The following is a 15026-nucleotide window of genomic DNA, read 5'->3' as shown; positions in this document are numbered from 1 at the left end:
AAACCAACTGCCTTTCCCCTTTGCCATTGAGGCCACCCTTGTCCCTGGACCTTTCTGAAATATTCCTGCCCTTCATGCACACACACCAACCAAACCCCCGGGGCTCACCCTGTTGCAAACCCCCTGCCCCACATGAGCGCTGCAGTTGCCCGGGCAGATCTGAAACTGGCAGCTGGGCCCCGTGTAGCCGTTTCTGCAGATGCAGCTCCCCTCCTGGCACTCCTGGTTGGGGTGGCAGCTGGGGCGGCAGCGGTGCACCGTGTAGGTAGCGTTGAAGCCCGAAGCCTCGGTGGAGTTGGCCTCGTAGTAGATGACCAGAAGGCCTGCAAGTACAGGGAGGGAGAGAATCGGAGGAGCAGCATTCCTAGATCGTGGAACTGCCGAGGGTCATCTAGCCCCAAGGGTCATCTAGCCCAACCTTTCTCAACCTGTGGGTCCCCAGATGTTGTCGAACTACAAGTCCCATCACCTTAGCTAGTAAGGCCTGAGCTCAGGGACAATGGCAGTAGTAGTCCCAACAACATCTGGGGACCCACAGGTTGAGAGCCGCTGATCTAGCCTGTATGCAGGAACATGCAGTTGTCCCGTACAGAGATTGAACCTGCAACGTTATCAGCACCACAAGTCTAGGCAAAAAGGTAAAGGTAAAGGACTCCTAGACAGTTAAGTCCAGTCAAAGGCGACTAGGGGGTTGCAGTGCTCATCTCGCTTTCAGGCCAAGGGAGCCGGCGTTTGTCCACAGACAGCTTTCCGGGTCATGTGGCCAGCATGACTAAATTGCTTCTGGTGCAACGGAACACCGTGATGGAAACCAGAGCGCACGGAAACGCCGTTTACCTTCCTGCCGGAGCGGTACCTATTTATCTACTTGCACTGGTGTGCTTTCGAACTGCTAGGTTGGCAGGAGCTGGGACAGAGCAACAGGAGCTCACTCTGTTGTGCGGATTTGAACCGCCGACCTTCTGATCAGCAAGCACAAGAGACTCAGTGGTTTACACCACAGCGCCACCCGTGTCCCTATACCACAAGTCTAACTAACTGAACTATCCAGCATTCCGTAGAAGGATTCAGATTTCCTTTATCAGGGCAAGAGTGTGGAGGAACGAAGCAGGAATTTATATTTTGCTGCTTCTAAGGGCATCCAGAGGTCCCTTCTGTGAGAGTCAGCTTGCCTGTTATTAGACGGGCTGCTTCACAACACACAGCCAAAGAGATGCTCTGGTTCATGAGTGGTGATGCTGATGCCTAAGAGGCCACTGGCCTTTCGTAAGCTTTCATTGCCTCTCACTAGTGGGAAAGGAACCCTGCCTTTCAAATAAAGGTATGTGATTCTCCATAGCCAAGAGTCGTAATGTGGAGCTAAGTGGATCTGACTAGCAAACAAATTCACTAACTTCACACCCCGCATCAAAACTCTTGAATCCAACCTCCTTCCTCCTTCCTACCTGATACAGCCTCCACAGTGATGGGATGTGGACGACCCTGGCCGCAGAAAGCCCCAATGAGAGTGCGATCCAATTGGATCAGGCCCGTGTCCAGGAAGTCAGGAAGTCCATCAAAGGCATAGACATAGTTATTCTAAGGAGAAAGCAAAGGGGAAGCAAGCATGAGTCATCAGCATTGGATTTAACTTGCTATTCATCAAAGAGACGCTCAGTTTTTCAAATACAGCCCTCTGGTTTCTGTTTTGTGACTTCCAACAGGGACTCTAAATCAGGGTTTCCCAGACTTGGGTTTCCAGGTGCTGTTGGACTACAAATCCCATCATCCCATTACTAAAAGCAAGTTCACAACAAAGATATGCTTAGAGAAATATGCATGCATTTTCGTGGCGAGATTTGGTGGGTGATTCAGTGGCATGAAATGTGGGGGGGGGGGAGGTATTTGCCCAGTTTGGATTTTGTTTCATTCACGACTGGGCTCCGTTAAATAAACTGGGAGGGATAAAGGAGAGTGGTGAAAATTCTTACAATGCCACTCTAATCTTTTGCACCAATATCTCATGGTAAGAAATGGGGAAAATATTTCAAACTTCCAGCGCCCCAAGAAACTGCCTCCCCCTTAAAAAGGGGGGGGGGCTACATGCTTCTATGTTTTTAGGCAAAATATGCCAAATGCCACAGAAGACAGAAGAATGAGGAAGCTTTAGTCATGTCCATCTCCTCCTGCTGATTTCTGACATTACTAATGTATTAAATGACAAGCATCTGCCTCTGGAAGATATCACTTGCCTACAGAATCAGCCCCCTGGCCCCCATTGTGCCCACCCCTGTGCTCACCATACAGAGGGTATCGGGTTGGATAGTAAGGGTGATCGTAGGGCAGATCTGCTCTGGCCGGCAGGGCTGCATGTCCTCAGTGGTCGACAAGACCCAGACGCAGTAGGAGAGTCCGCCCTGCGGGGGCCCCCCAGCCCGCTGAGAGCTCAACGAGGAAGAGGAAGAGAGGTTGGCAAGCAAGGAGCGCCCCACACACTCCTGGTAGCAAATGCCCTCGTTTCTGGTGGAAAAAAATAAAGCAGACCGTAATAAAAATAAAGCAGACCAAAATCCTTTTGGTTTTGTCATGCAGGGCTGCGCGAAGTCACCCTGCCCTTTAAAGAACTGTGAAGTCTGGCCCAACCTAACAGAAATTCTGAAAAGACAGCATGGCCACTTGGCATCGCCTTGGTCTTTTGAGGAATCGGCCAGGAGGCTTAAAGAGCGTTTCATTTTGGTGATTTTGCAGCGTGTTTATTTTTAAAAACCACCAACTCTCTTCCCACCCTGCTAACTTAGGACGGGGAAGGAAAAGATAGCCCATAATTAGCTTCCGCAGGCGCCAGTCTGTCTTGGAGGTAAGCAGAAGCAGGGGAAAAAAAAACGGAGATGGCAATTACTCCTCCAAATGTCAGGGATGAAGATTGTAAAGCTAATTTGCCTAACCCCCGCCCTATTGGAGTAAGGAGGAAGAGTGGCTCACTGCAGGTCAGCATTCTCCATGACAGAGAATTCTGCAGAATTCTATGCAAAAGTGTATAACCTACGCAATTGTGCACAAGTTTTCCTTTATAACTTATTCTGGTTTTGCAAGTCAGTGAGAGAGAAAAGCAGGCATGGAAGGTACTAAAGCCAGCAGTGGCAGCAGGGAACAGCACCCTTTCAGGTATACCATTACACCATCGTAATGACCTGAAAGCTTCTGTTACTTTTCCTCTTAAAGGAGGCTGAATTCTGCTCCCAGTCATGTTCTGTGAGCTGGCACTTTTGCAATGGACCCAAGGCATGCACACAGCCCTACACAAATACTTCCTGTTCCAGGAAACTAGAAGCATGTGTGCGTATGTCAGTCTTTGGGTTTTTGCCAGTACACGGCACACATCAGGGAGCAGTTCGATCCATTTTGCACCTCTTTAATGACGTGCGAGAGTTTTGCATTAAAAATATGCAGTTTGGGCCCAAATGAAGGGCAGCCAGGAACAAAAGACCTTTAAAATAAAGACTCTAACGACACTAAACATTAATAGAAAGTTTGATGGTTCCCATAGCATGTATGTTGGAAAAGCTCTGTGTTTCTTTGTTTTTCAGGAGGCGAGTCTTTGGAAAGTCGGTGTCAGGGAACTGCCATCGGAGCCAGAGGCGGAGGGAATGCTCCAGAGGGATGCTGGAGAGGGTCCCAGTAGGGAGAGAGGCAGCCCATCTGCTGGGGAAGGGAATCAGCGTAGCACCAGTGGAGAAGGGGGGCAGATGGGGGAATCGGCGAGGGGGCTCCAGGACTCCTCGCCGGAGACCAGCGGGGAGAGCACGGGTCCTCCGCTGCCCACACCCTCCCTGCGCAGAAGACTTCCGCGCAGGGAGAGTAGGAAGAGACTAGGCGTCAAAGAACTTCTTTGCTGGAAGAAATTCAAGAAAGGCCCACTGACGGATTCTGCCAGCGATTGAGACAGCCACGGATGGGTGGCTGTCCAGACAGAAAGGGTTCACCCAGGTAACCCAGCCAGGTGTGGCGACAACTTACGCACGAGCAACCCCTAGAACCATTACAGTTGGGGAGCTGCAGGCTGTGGAAAAAGCAGTTCAACACGACCGCTTTTACTGTGTGCTTGGCAAGTGCCCCGGCAGTCCTCAGCAACCACCAGGCGAAATTTCAAAAAGTGGGAGAACTAGAAAAGGTGGGCAAAGTTTTGCACAGACCAAATGAGGAACTGCTTTGCTGTGTCAGACAACAGCTGCCAACCAGAGGTGCATCAATGACTATAGCGGCCAATCCTATCGCTTGTATCTAGCAGTTGGTAGTCAGTAATATAGACTGCTCTTGAACATGGCAGCTCAGCTTAGCTCTTCAGGTTAATAGCCTTCCATAGAAGTTGCTTATTTGTGCAACTTAGGTAGTATTGACGTAATCCAGGGGATGCAACAGCAGTCAAATCAACCAGCTTCTCTCACCTGGGGTCCCCGTAGTAGCCGGGGGCACAGCGCTCACAGTGAAGCCCTTCGGTGGGTGGGGCGCAGTAACAGGCTCCTGTGGCCCCATGGCAATAGCCCATCTCCTCCAGGCCATGCCCATTGCAGGCACACTCCTGGCAGCCGCTCTGATTTGTGGCGTTCCCGTAGCTGCCAGGTCGGCAAAGGTGGCAGCGCTCACCATGGGTCCAGTCTGCAGAGGAGGAGCAAAAAGAGGATGAGATCGATGTGGACAAGGAACAGAGGAAAGTGCATTCAGTCACAGATGCACAGGAATGGTGGGCAAGGGAAGAAGGCTCAGAGCCCGGGAAGTGGAGGTGGCATGACAATGAGTGGTCAGAGGGAGAAGGAGAAGACTGTGAGGTGGTATCGAAAGCTGAAGAGGCAACAAGGTTTAGTGAGCAGGGAGAATATGTGGCAGAGAAAAGTCCAAGACCAGAGGCAGAAGCAGAAGGGCAGGAGGTGAGAGGCCAAGGGGCAGAGATGAGTCAGTCTGGTGAAGAGTCAAGGGTGTCTCCCCCTCCTGCTGTGACCAGCTGCCCTCCCCACTTGTCTCCCAGAACCAGAAGAGGCATGAAAAGGGCAGGGCAGAGGTTGGCTGCAGGCAGGTGTAGTCTTAGACAGCTTGGAAAACACCCTGGAAAGGAGGGGACTTAGATGGCTGTGGGGAGGTGGGGACCTCCAGTCTCAGTAACAGCTTCATGGGGGCAAGACCTGCCAGAGATGAGTTCAGCATGACACCTCTGTATCAAGCGTGCTTTTGCTAATAAAGAGTTAACCCCAACTTGCATGGTGTGATTTACTGCTGGCTCGCTCCTGACAATTACACTGAGTCAGGCAGTTGGGTCCGTCTAGCTCAGTACAGTGGTACCTCAGGTTAAGAACTTAATTCATTCTGGAGGTCCATTCTTAACCTGAAACTGTTCTTAGCCTGAAGCACCACTTTAGCTAATGGGGCCTCCCACTGCTGCTGTGCTGCGCGATTTCTGTTCTCATCCTGAAGCAAAGTTCTTAACCCGAGGTACTATTTCTGGGTTAGCAGAGACTGTAACCTGAAGTGTCTGTAACCCGAGGTACCACTGTATTGACTGCACGGACTGGCAGTTGCTCTCCAGGGCTTCTGACAGGAAATCTCTCCCAGCCCTACCTGCGGAGGGCAGGGGTGGTATCTGGGAGCTTCTGCATGCAAGGCAGATGTGTGCCTCTTGACCTATGGCCCTTTCCTAGGGGGAGAGAAGGAGGAGGCAAGAACTGAGGACCTGTCCACTTATACCAAACCTTCACCAACCTCAGGCCCTCCACAGGTTTTGGACTACAACTTCCATCAGCCCGAACCAGCACAGCTGATGGGAGTTGTAGTCCGAAAACCGTCTTATACCCTCCGAGGTGCACACTGACGGTGCTTTACTGCCCAAAGAACAGCGATGCAACAAAACCGTAAATTAGAAAAGCAAGAGACAAGTAGCATTTGGCTCACTCTGGCATTCGTCGCAAACACCAGGCCCGCTGAGCCCACAGCTGCTGTGGAAGTGGCACCCGCAGTCCACATTGCACTGCACCCCGCTTGGCGGTGGGGTGGCCCCCATGATAGTCTCGGAGGTCCAGCCCAAGTCGCACACGCAGGTGAAGTTGGGGGCCCCGCTGCATTCGCCGTGTGCGCATTCGTCGTAGCAGCTGTGTGAAAACAGAGAGGGGGAGATGGAGAAAGTCCTGGAGAAAGCTCTTCCCAGAGCTACAGGGCCCATGCCCTCCACAAAGTGCAGTTCCCAGGATTCTCTGGGGGGGACTCACAAGTTTAAAATGCGTGTTGAAAGTGCTTTCAATGTATGGTACAGATCCTTCAGAGGGACTGGATTAATAGAGAAGGCGCAGCCAAACTGACTCAGAAGTTTCAGAAAGATGAGTGTCTGGGGTCACAGGACCGTCACCACCAACCCCATCAGACAACCTAGGCTCACAAACACGTTCTGCAAGGGGGTTTCCTGGCATCATAAGGTCGTCAGAAAAAGCCCTGCAGGATCTTGCCACAGGCCCATCTAATCCTGTTCTCACAGTGGCCAAGCAGATGCCTATGGGAAGTCTGCACTTGAGCATTCTTCCCTGCTTAGGATACGCAACATAGTGCCTCTGGCAGTGGAGGGAATTATGGAATCACAGAATCATAGAAGTTATCTCCAAGGTTCCTCTGGTCCAACCTCCTGCAATGAAGGAATCTCAACTATAGCATTCATGGCAGATGGCCATCCTGGTTCGTAGCCACTGAGAACCTTACTCTCCATGAATCTGTATGACCTTCTAAAGCCAGGCTGGTGGCCACCACTAAATATTGTGGGAGCAGATTTCATTGTTTGTGAACACTGGGGAGAAATCTCTGCCTGCTTGCTGACAGTCTCTGGTTCCTGTAACCAGAACCAAGTTCAAGGAAACCCCCCACCTCACCCCAAACCTGCCGAAAGCGTTTTGCCCGCCCCTCGTGCCCACCCTACTCACGTCTGGTTGCAGTATGCCACCCCGTCCCCCGCATAGCCTCGGTTGCAGTGGCATTCGAAGGAGTTGGGTGTGTTCTTGCAGCTGGCAAAGGGATGACAGTTAGCCAGGCCCAGGCGGCACTCGTCCACATCTGGACACTGCCTGTAGGACCACTGAGCCGGGTGGGTGGGAAGCAGCCCGTGAGATTCCCAAAGGGCCACAGAGCAGTTCAGGAAGGTGTTCAGGCCTGAGAAATCCCCGGGGAGGCACCTGCAGAGGGAACAAGGAAGAAGTTATTCACCTCACAACAGTCCCAGGGCTGAAACCACCTTTGCTTTCAAAGGGTTCCCTGCCTATAACACCTGTATGGCAAAGAGAAATTCAACAAGCGCCGTATTTCCCTCTGCTGACCCTCCACCGATGGGAAAAACCTCTGGCTGTTGATTTTTTTTTTGCTGTCACTCAAAGAAAAACAACAACCTCATGGAAAAGACTTGGCAACCTTTCCAGCACAAACACAGCAGATTGTAATTTCTTCCTTCAAAACATTACTCATTTTATTTATTAAATTTGCATACCACCCTACATCTATAGATCTCAGGGTGGTTCGCAACACGAAAGCACCACATTAAAAAACACAGAATACATGATAAAAATAAGAACCACAACAAAACAATGATCCCCGCCCTCTCCCACAAGCTGTTTAAAAGGGCACTGTCTAATGAAAAAGGAACACTTTTGTCTGGGGCGAAAAGTTGTTTAATGAAGGCGCCAGGAGAGCCGCCCTGGGGAGAGCATTCCACCAATAGGGAGCCACCACAGAAAAGGCCATTGTTGTGTTGCCACCCTCTCGCAAAGGAGGCACACAAAGAAGGGCCTCAGAGGATGATCTCAGGATCTGGGCAGGTTCATGTGGCTAGAGGTGGTCCTTCAGATATTGCAGTCCTGAGCCCAACCATAACTGAAGTTAAAATGGTGAAACTGAAGTCAAACCTGAGGTTCCTAATTTGGCACGACGCACTAAATGGTGGATTGACCGCCCTGCCCCCTTGTTCTACTCACCCCCTGGGAGTAAGCTTAATAATAATAACAATAATAATTTTATTATTTGTACCCCACCCATCTGACTGGGCTGCCCCCAGTCTTCCAACATATATAAAAACATAATAAAGCATTACACATTGAAAGGCTTCCCTATACAGGACTGCCTTCAGATGTCTTCTAAAGGTGATATAGTTACTCATCCGTGGCCAGGCTAAAGCAGGCACCTTGTTTATGAGGTGGGGAAGAAGTGTTAGAATTCGTGCTCCATAATTGCAGTCATGGGATTGTTGTCTATCACATGACGGTATATGTTTTGACTCCACAGAGTGGGAAGTGACGGAGACAGGATGTTTGTGTGACTGTGTCCCCGTGAAGTGGGACTATTGTCCTTTGTTCTTTTTCTCTGCTGTCTGATGCTAGAGAGAGAGGGAGCCATGTTGTAGTGCTCCGTGTGTGTTTATATGTAAATAAAGTAGATTAGCCAAAATGCTGAGTTGCTGAGGTCTGTTACGCAAGCTGCAAAGACTCTGCAGATCCCTAAGTGTGCCGATGTCTGTTGGCATCGGTCCCTGTGATGTTCGGGCTGAAGAAAGCTTTTGAAGCTCCTGAACGATCGACCAGGAAGGAGGGAACATGCCAGTTGGGCATGTGTCTCTGCCAGGGTCCTACTCGAGTGTAGGACGAGCTCCTGACAAAAAGAACCATTGTAAACATGAGTCTTACCTTCCCAAGGTGGGGTTGTCCGAGTTGCCGCACCAACCGCATTCAAAGTTCTGCAGGCATTCCCGGCAGGTGTTGAACCGGGTGCAGTCCAGGCACTGGGGCACAGAGTGCACGCTGGGGGGAGGGGAGGGGGGGAAAGAGGTTGGTGAGCAGCTCCTGCATGCACTGGGTTCGAGAAAGGAGGAAAAGAGGGAAGAGGGGTCCAGAGGGCTAGTAACCTGATGCCTAGCAACTTAATTTGTCAGTTGGACGACTCTGGTTTTGCTGTAAATAAATTGTTTTGAAATTTAAGTAGTCAAGTTACTAGCCCTCTGAACATCTTCTTTCTCAGGAACTTGGAACCAGCTACAAAAATATTTTTCTGGGGCAAGGCGGAAAGGGGCCTTTGCAGGCTCTTTCAATGGTGTTTCAAATATACGCGATTTCACTGAGGGGTGTGGTGCCTCGGAGCATAACTCCTGCATAAATGGGATGCTTATATGCATCTTGTGGAATGAATGAATGAATAAATCGCCATCTCCTTTTCCACTACCACTTCCCCTCACGCGGTGCTTAACCTGGGCTGGGGCTCGCCCATATTTGATCATTCCTTCTGGAAACCTATTACAGTGGTACCTCGGGTTATGAACTTAATTCGTTCTAGAGGTCCATTCTTAACCTGAAACCATTCTTAACCTGAGGCGCCCTTTCACTAATGGGGCCTGCCGCTGGATTTCCATTCTCATCCTGGGGCAAAGTTCTCAACCCGAGGTACTACTTCCGGGTTAGGGGAGTTTGTAACTAGCATTTTTATGAGCCAGGAGTGTTGCTCTTCCAAACTGCAGCCTGCTAGTAGAGGGAAGCTCCTCTGAGCCTGTGCAGATTCTGCCTTTCTTCTTTCTGCCGAACAACCACGAAGGAGACCGTGACTTCCTCATGCCCCGAGTCTTCCTGCTGCATGCCCAACGTACCTGTCATACCAACCGCGGCAGTCTCCATAGGGGTATTTGGCCAGGTAGGCAGCGAAGAAGAAGCAGCTACGTGTGGACTGGCACCAAGCACACTGGCTGGAGTTGGAGAGGCACTCGGAGCAGGTATTGCGCCTGGAAGACGAGAGGAGAAACCAACGCTTTCAAGACCGGATCTCAGAACTACATTGCCCCTTCTGCACCTTCCAGGGCCGGATTAAGACCTTTAGAGGTCCTAAACACTTTAAAATACTTTGGTGCCCCCAAATATATCTAATTCAAACTATAAACAACAATAAACCGTAAAATAAAACTCAAAATGAAACAAAACCTGAGGTACGATGGAAAATGAATGTTTATTTTTGTATACTTCTGCTTTATATCCGATTTTTTCCACTCCTGCTTTTTTCTAATTGCAAAGTCCTGGATCAGATCCTCAAAACTAATCTTACATAACACATCTGCTTCTATACTAGGTAGAGATAAGGAATCCAGCCTGTCTTGTTGCATAGTTGTTCGGTTGGCATTTTTAATATGCTCCAACTGAGAAAACGAGCAATTTGTGACCATTAATGTTAGAAATCCAACAATGGAAAATTTCTGCGGTGTTTCCTTGATGCCCTTTGTGAAGAACCTGGTATTAAATTATAAAACCGTATAAGTTATAAGCATGTGATGTCGTGCTTACTTTGCCTAATGGTTAATCCAGTCCTAGTGCCCCCCACCTCCTGAATTTTTCCCCCTGGTGCCGCTGCTGCTTGAACCAGGGCATCCCAGGTCCAGGTTGTGCTAGGAATCCAGCATCTTTGATTCCTGCATTGCAAGGGGTCAGACTAGATGACCATCAGGGTCCCTTCCACTTCTACAATTCCATGATCTCAGGCTTCTTGAGGATAAGACACTGCTGCTGCTTCCCCACTGGCAAAGAGCGGGCATTAGATGCTGGATCAGAGTGAGTTTTCTGACCTGAGCAACCAGTAAAGGGAAAGGGAAAGGGAAAGGGACCCCTGACCATTAGGTCCAGTCGTGGCCGACTCTGGGGTTGCGGCGCTCATCTTGCTTTATTGGCCAAGGGAGCCGGCGTACAGCTTCCGGGTCATGTGGCCAGCATGACTAAGCCGCTTCTGGTGAACCAGAGCAGCGCACGGAAACGCCATTTACCTTCCCGCCAGAGTGGTACCTATTTATCTACTTGCACTTTGACATGCTTTTGAACTGCTAGGTTGGCAGGAGCAGGGACCGAGCAACAGGAGCTCACCCCATCACAGGGATTCGAACCGCCGACCTTCTGATTAGCAAGTCCTAGGCTCTGTGGTTTAACCTACAGCGCCACTCGCGTCCCAGGTAAAGGTAAAGTAAAGGTACCCCTGCCCGTATAGGCCAGTCTTGACAGACTCTGGGGTTGTGCGCCCATCTCACTTAAGAGGCCAGGGGCCAGCGCTGTCCGGAGACACTTCCGGGTCACGTGGCCAGCGTGACATCGCTGTTCTGGTAAGCCAGAGCCGCACACGGAAACGCCGTTTACCTTCCCGCTGGTAAGCGGTCCCTATTTATCTACTTGCACCCGGAGGTGCTTTCGAACTGCTAGGTTGGCAGGCGCTGGGACCGAGCAGCGGGAGCGCACCCCGCCGCAGGGATTCGAACCGCCGACCTTTCGATCGGCAAGTCCTAGGTGCTGAGGCTTTAACCCACAGCGCCACCTGCGTCCCCTCGCGTCCCAGAGGACTCCCCAAATACTTCCAAGCTTCCCTTTTCTAGTTTTCCCTGCTGCCTTCTTCCCTGCAAGGCCACACGTCTCCCATCTGCTGGCTGGCCCCTCAGCCCCAGCCACGGACTGCCCCTCGCTCTCCTGACCTGGCTCTCATCCACTTCTGTTTGTGGCCTTCGTGCTCGGGAGGGCAGAGTCTGACCGAGGTTCCTTTCCACCACAGCTTTATCCCAAACCTTCCCGCCGCCCCCCTGGCTCACTCACTGGTTGCAGAGTTTGGGGCAGTCCTTCGGAGAGCGGATCGCACTGGGGAGGCGGCCCCGGCGGCTGCAGAGGAAGTCCCCCTTCTTGCTGCTGTTCACTTGCCACTCGCAGAACGGGTCCTGGAGCAGGGGAATGAAAGAGGAAGCATGGGGCTCGCATCCAAACGAGTGCCAAGTCTCTCGTTCCGAGAGACTTATTCAACAGAAAATAATATTCAGAGTCCACTGGACTCCAGCAAAACTATACCAGAAGAAAATAACAAGTGCAGACAACTGCTGGAGATGTAGGAGTAAAAATGTGAAGTTGGTACATATGATGATTAACTGCCTGATGATAAGATCATTTTGGTGTGAGGTGAGGATATTTATAGTAAGAGTAATAAAAAGAAATAGTTATTTAGGGGAACTGAATTTAATTCTAAATTATATTCCGGAAACATGGGAGATTTCAAGGGGTAAAAAAAAATGGATGTACCATGCTATATTAGAAGCAAAAAAAATTATTTTGATGAATTAGAAGGGATTCCAATTGAGCACATGGATTGATAATATGGACAGATTAGCTACATATGAACGAATTGCATGTCAACGCAAATTAAGAATGGATAAATACAGTATGAAGAAATCTGGAATGAATATTTAAGCGATAAGGCGGATAGTGGTGGGAAGTGAGGGGAGGAGAGAGAGGCGGGGAAATATTGTTTAAAAGGTGCAGTCAGAGGTATATCAGTGTATTTAAATCTGAATTGTCAAATTGTGTTATTATTGTTATTATGGTTTTTGTTGTAGTGTCTTTTGCGGTTGTTGTTTGTATCGAAAAAATGATGATGATTATTATTATTATTATTATTATTATTATTTTAAATCTCTCATTCTGTAAATGCAAGGATTTACACTGGTGCAAGAGAACTCTCCCCCATTCTAATTCTAAAATCAAGAAAATCGGATTTTTAATATTTAAATTAGATTTTTTAAAATAAAATGCTTTTGGAGAAAAAATCTTTCTAAAGATAGTTTTCTATTTAAGTTACATTATAGTCCAAAAGCTATTCATCAGGAAATAAGGATTTGTTTTATGTTTTTTCATGCGTGCTGTGTGCCACAACTCAGCCTAAGGTGTTTTTTTTTTAAAAAAAAAAAGTTTAACCACATCAGTTAACAAACATGAATATATATGCTATAATGTTATTGTTTTAGTTAAATAAATTGTTTAAACTGTTATTAAGGAAATGATTGTTTTTCTCCTTCCAATAAAGTATAGCAGAAAAGTTGTCCAAATATAAAGTTAACTTATTAAACTTCACAATAATGTTATAATTATCTGTCTACGTATTTCTAATAGTGTAACCAAATCAGTAATTTTTGATATAATTGTAAAACCTACTCTGAAAATTCATTATTCCAAAAATGAAACCTTCATCTGGTTGCAAATATTAAAGATTATACCAGAAAGAATGAGTCTTTCGTGATTTAAATCAATTTGATTTAAATCAAATCCACCCTGTTTGAATTATGAGCAACAGAAGGAATTAAGAGATTGTCATTATGATATAAAAGAGAGAAGATAGGGAGCAGGAACGGCCGTGGATAAAAAAACACACCATGGAAAACAGAGTGGGAAGTCAACAGAAGTAAAGATAGATTTTTATGTATTGGGGTGTATATGTGAAATTTAATAAAATATAAATGGGGGGGGGGGGGGAGAAAGAAAGGAAGGAAGGAAGGAAGGAAGGAAGGAAGGAAGGAAGGAAGGAAGGAAGGATGAGTCTCTGATGTAACCGCTACAATGCAGTGTCGACAATCCATCTCCATCGCTCCTATGCCTTTAAGATTTTATCCCTCAGCAGAGAAATGGGTTTCATTGACAACAACCTACCCCAGACAGATCAGACCCATCGTTCTCCGTGCACAGATATTGTTGAAAATACAATGGTCCTGCCCGCTGCACTGAACTGCGCCTGCCTCCCCCCTCCAAAAAAGACTCTGCCCCAAGGAACACACAAACCCACAAGCCATATCCCTCTCACCTTGCTGCAGGCGTGGCAGTCACGGTAGTCCTCGCACAGGATGCAGTTGCCGGGGGCCAGGATGAGGCGCACGCTGCCAGCGCCACAGCCGCCGGCATCGTCCTTATGCGCCAGCCGGCGGTGGCAGGTGGCACTGACCGGGCACCAGCCACAACCCTGGTCGGCCAGGCAAGCCAGGCAGGAGCGGTAGGTGGCGCACAGCTCTGAGCGATAAGGCTCCAGGAAGAAGTAAGAGATCTCCTGGCAGGTAAAGACAGGTGTGAGAAGAGAAACAAAGATAAGCATCACCTGGTATAAACATCACTGCATCTCTCTGTGTCGGAGGGGATGCAGCGAGCGAGGTTCGCTTCCTTTATCTCTATTTCATTCCTTAAAATTTATATACCACTTGATTGTTTAAGAAACCAACCAACCCTAAAGCAGCTTACAAGAAGAACACATGGAAATAACCAGTAAAAAACAACAATTGTAAAGCTTCAAAAAATAATTAACATCTTGATGTTGGCATTAAGATAAATTCAACAGTGTAAATAATGCTTTAATGGATGTAATAATGGAATACTGAATGGTTTAGTTTATACAAAATATGCAGGGATTTATGTTATGCAAAATGAACCATGGAAAGAGAAGAAGGGAAGTCATTAATATTTTAAGGTTGTTTAAATGAATATTTTAAAACGTAAAATAGAAAATTTAATAAAAAATATAGAAAAGATAATAATTAACATCTTTTTTGGACAATTTAAAGAAATATTATTACATGATGAATACGTGAGCAGGATTTGAACTATGAGCAACAGAAGAACTTGAAGATTATACAGTGTTGTTATGATAAAAGAGACACAAGACAGGGCGCAACAGAGGGAGAGTAATAAAAACACGGTGGAAAAGTGGGTGGGAAGTTGACAAAAAAATAACAAAGAAAAAATGTTTTACTATGTACTGAAATGTATGTGTTCAATTTTTGGAAAACTTAATAAAAATATGATTAAAATTAACTAATATCAGCGATATACTAAAAAAAATGTCAACATTCTACATGTCTGCATAGACAAAAATGTTTCGGCAGGTGCAGGAAAGAGCACAGCTTGTGTCAATTGGCAGGGAGTTCCAAAGTGCCACACTAAAAAAAAAGCCCATGGGAAGCCCAAAAGCACAAGAGCCTTCCTGTTCCTCCCAACTCCTCCTGTTCCTCCCCAACAACTGGTGTTCAGAAGCACGACTGCCCCAGCCTGCAGATATCCTTCGCTCCCTCGCATTCTGTTCCTCTCAGATCCTGAATATTCCTCAAAAGCTGCTGTCTGCAATGGCAGCAGTCTGCGCTCGCAGCAACGTGAACCAGAAAGCAGTGGGTTTTGCGCTCGATGTCCCTGAAGACGAGCGAGGCTGCGGACCTCTCCCCA

At 48.0% G+C, this 15026-nt stretch overlaps 1 protein-coding gene across 2 annotated transcripts in view; it reads right to left on the bottom strand.

Moving 5' to 3' along the window:
- MEGF8 (multiple EGF like domains 8) overlaps positions 1 to 15026 on the bottom strand; it is a 59106-nt gene that overhangs the window by 24356 nt on the left and 19724 nt on the right. For both annotated transcript variants that reach the window (XM_083753562.1, XM_083753563.1), the window contains exons 17-26: positions 13624 to 13863; positions 11598 to 11716; positions 9629 to 9760; positions 8679 to 8792; positions 6933 to 7181; positions 5920 to 6116; positions 4425 to 4635; positions 2280 to 2499; positions 1446 to 1578; positions 109 to 323 (exon numbers count right to left, since the gene is read on the bottom strand). In XM_083753562.1, the coding sequence (XP_083609688.1) occupies positions 109 to 323; positions 1446 to 1578; positions 2280 to 2499; positions 4425 to 4635; positions 5920 to 6116; positions 6933 to 7181; positions 8679 to 8792; positions 9629 to 9760; positions 11598 to 11716; positions 13624 to 13863 (1830 nt within the window). The remainder of the gene's footprint in view (positions 1 to 108; positions 324 to 1445; positions 1579 to 2279; positions 2500 to 4424; positions 4636 to 5919; positions 6117 to 6932; positions 7182 to 8678; positions 8793 to 9628; positions 9761 to 11597; positions 11717 to 13623; positions 13864 to 15026) is intronic.

The sequence above is a fragment of the Podarcis gaigeae genome, assembly GCF_964106915.1.
Source record: "Podarcis gaigeae genome assembly, chromosome: 8".
NCBI classification, from domain to species: domain Eukaryota; kingdom Metazoa; phylum Chordata; class Lepidosauria; order Squamata; family Lacertidae; genus Podarcis; species Podarcis gaigeae.
This window is presented reverse-complemented; position numbering and strand designations above follow the sequence as displayed.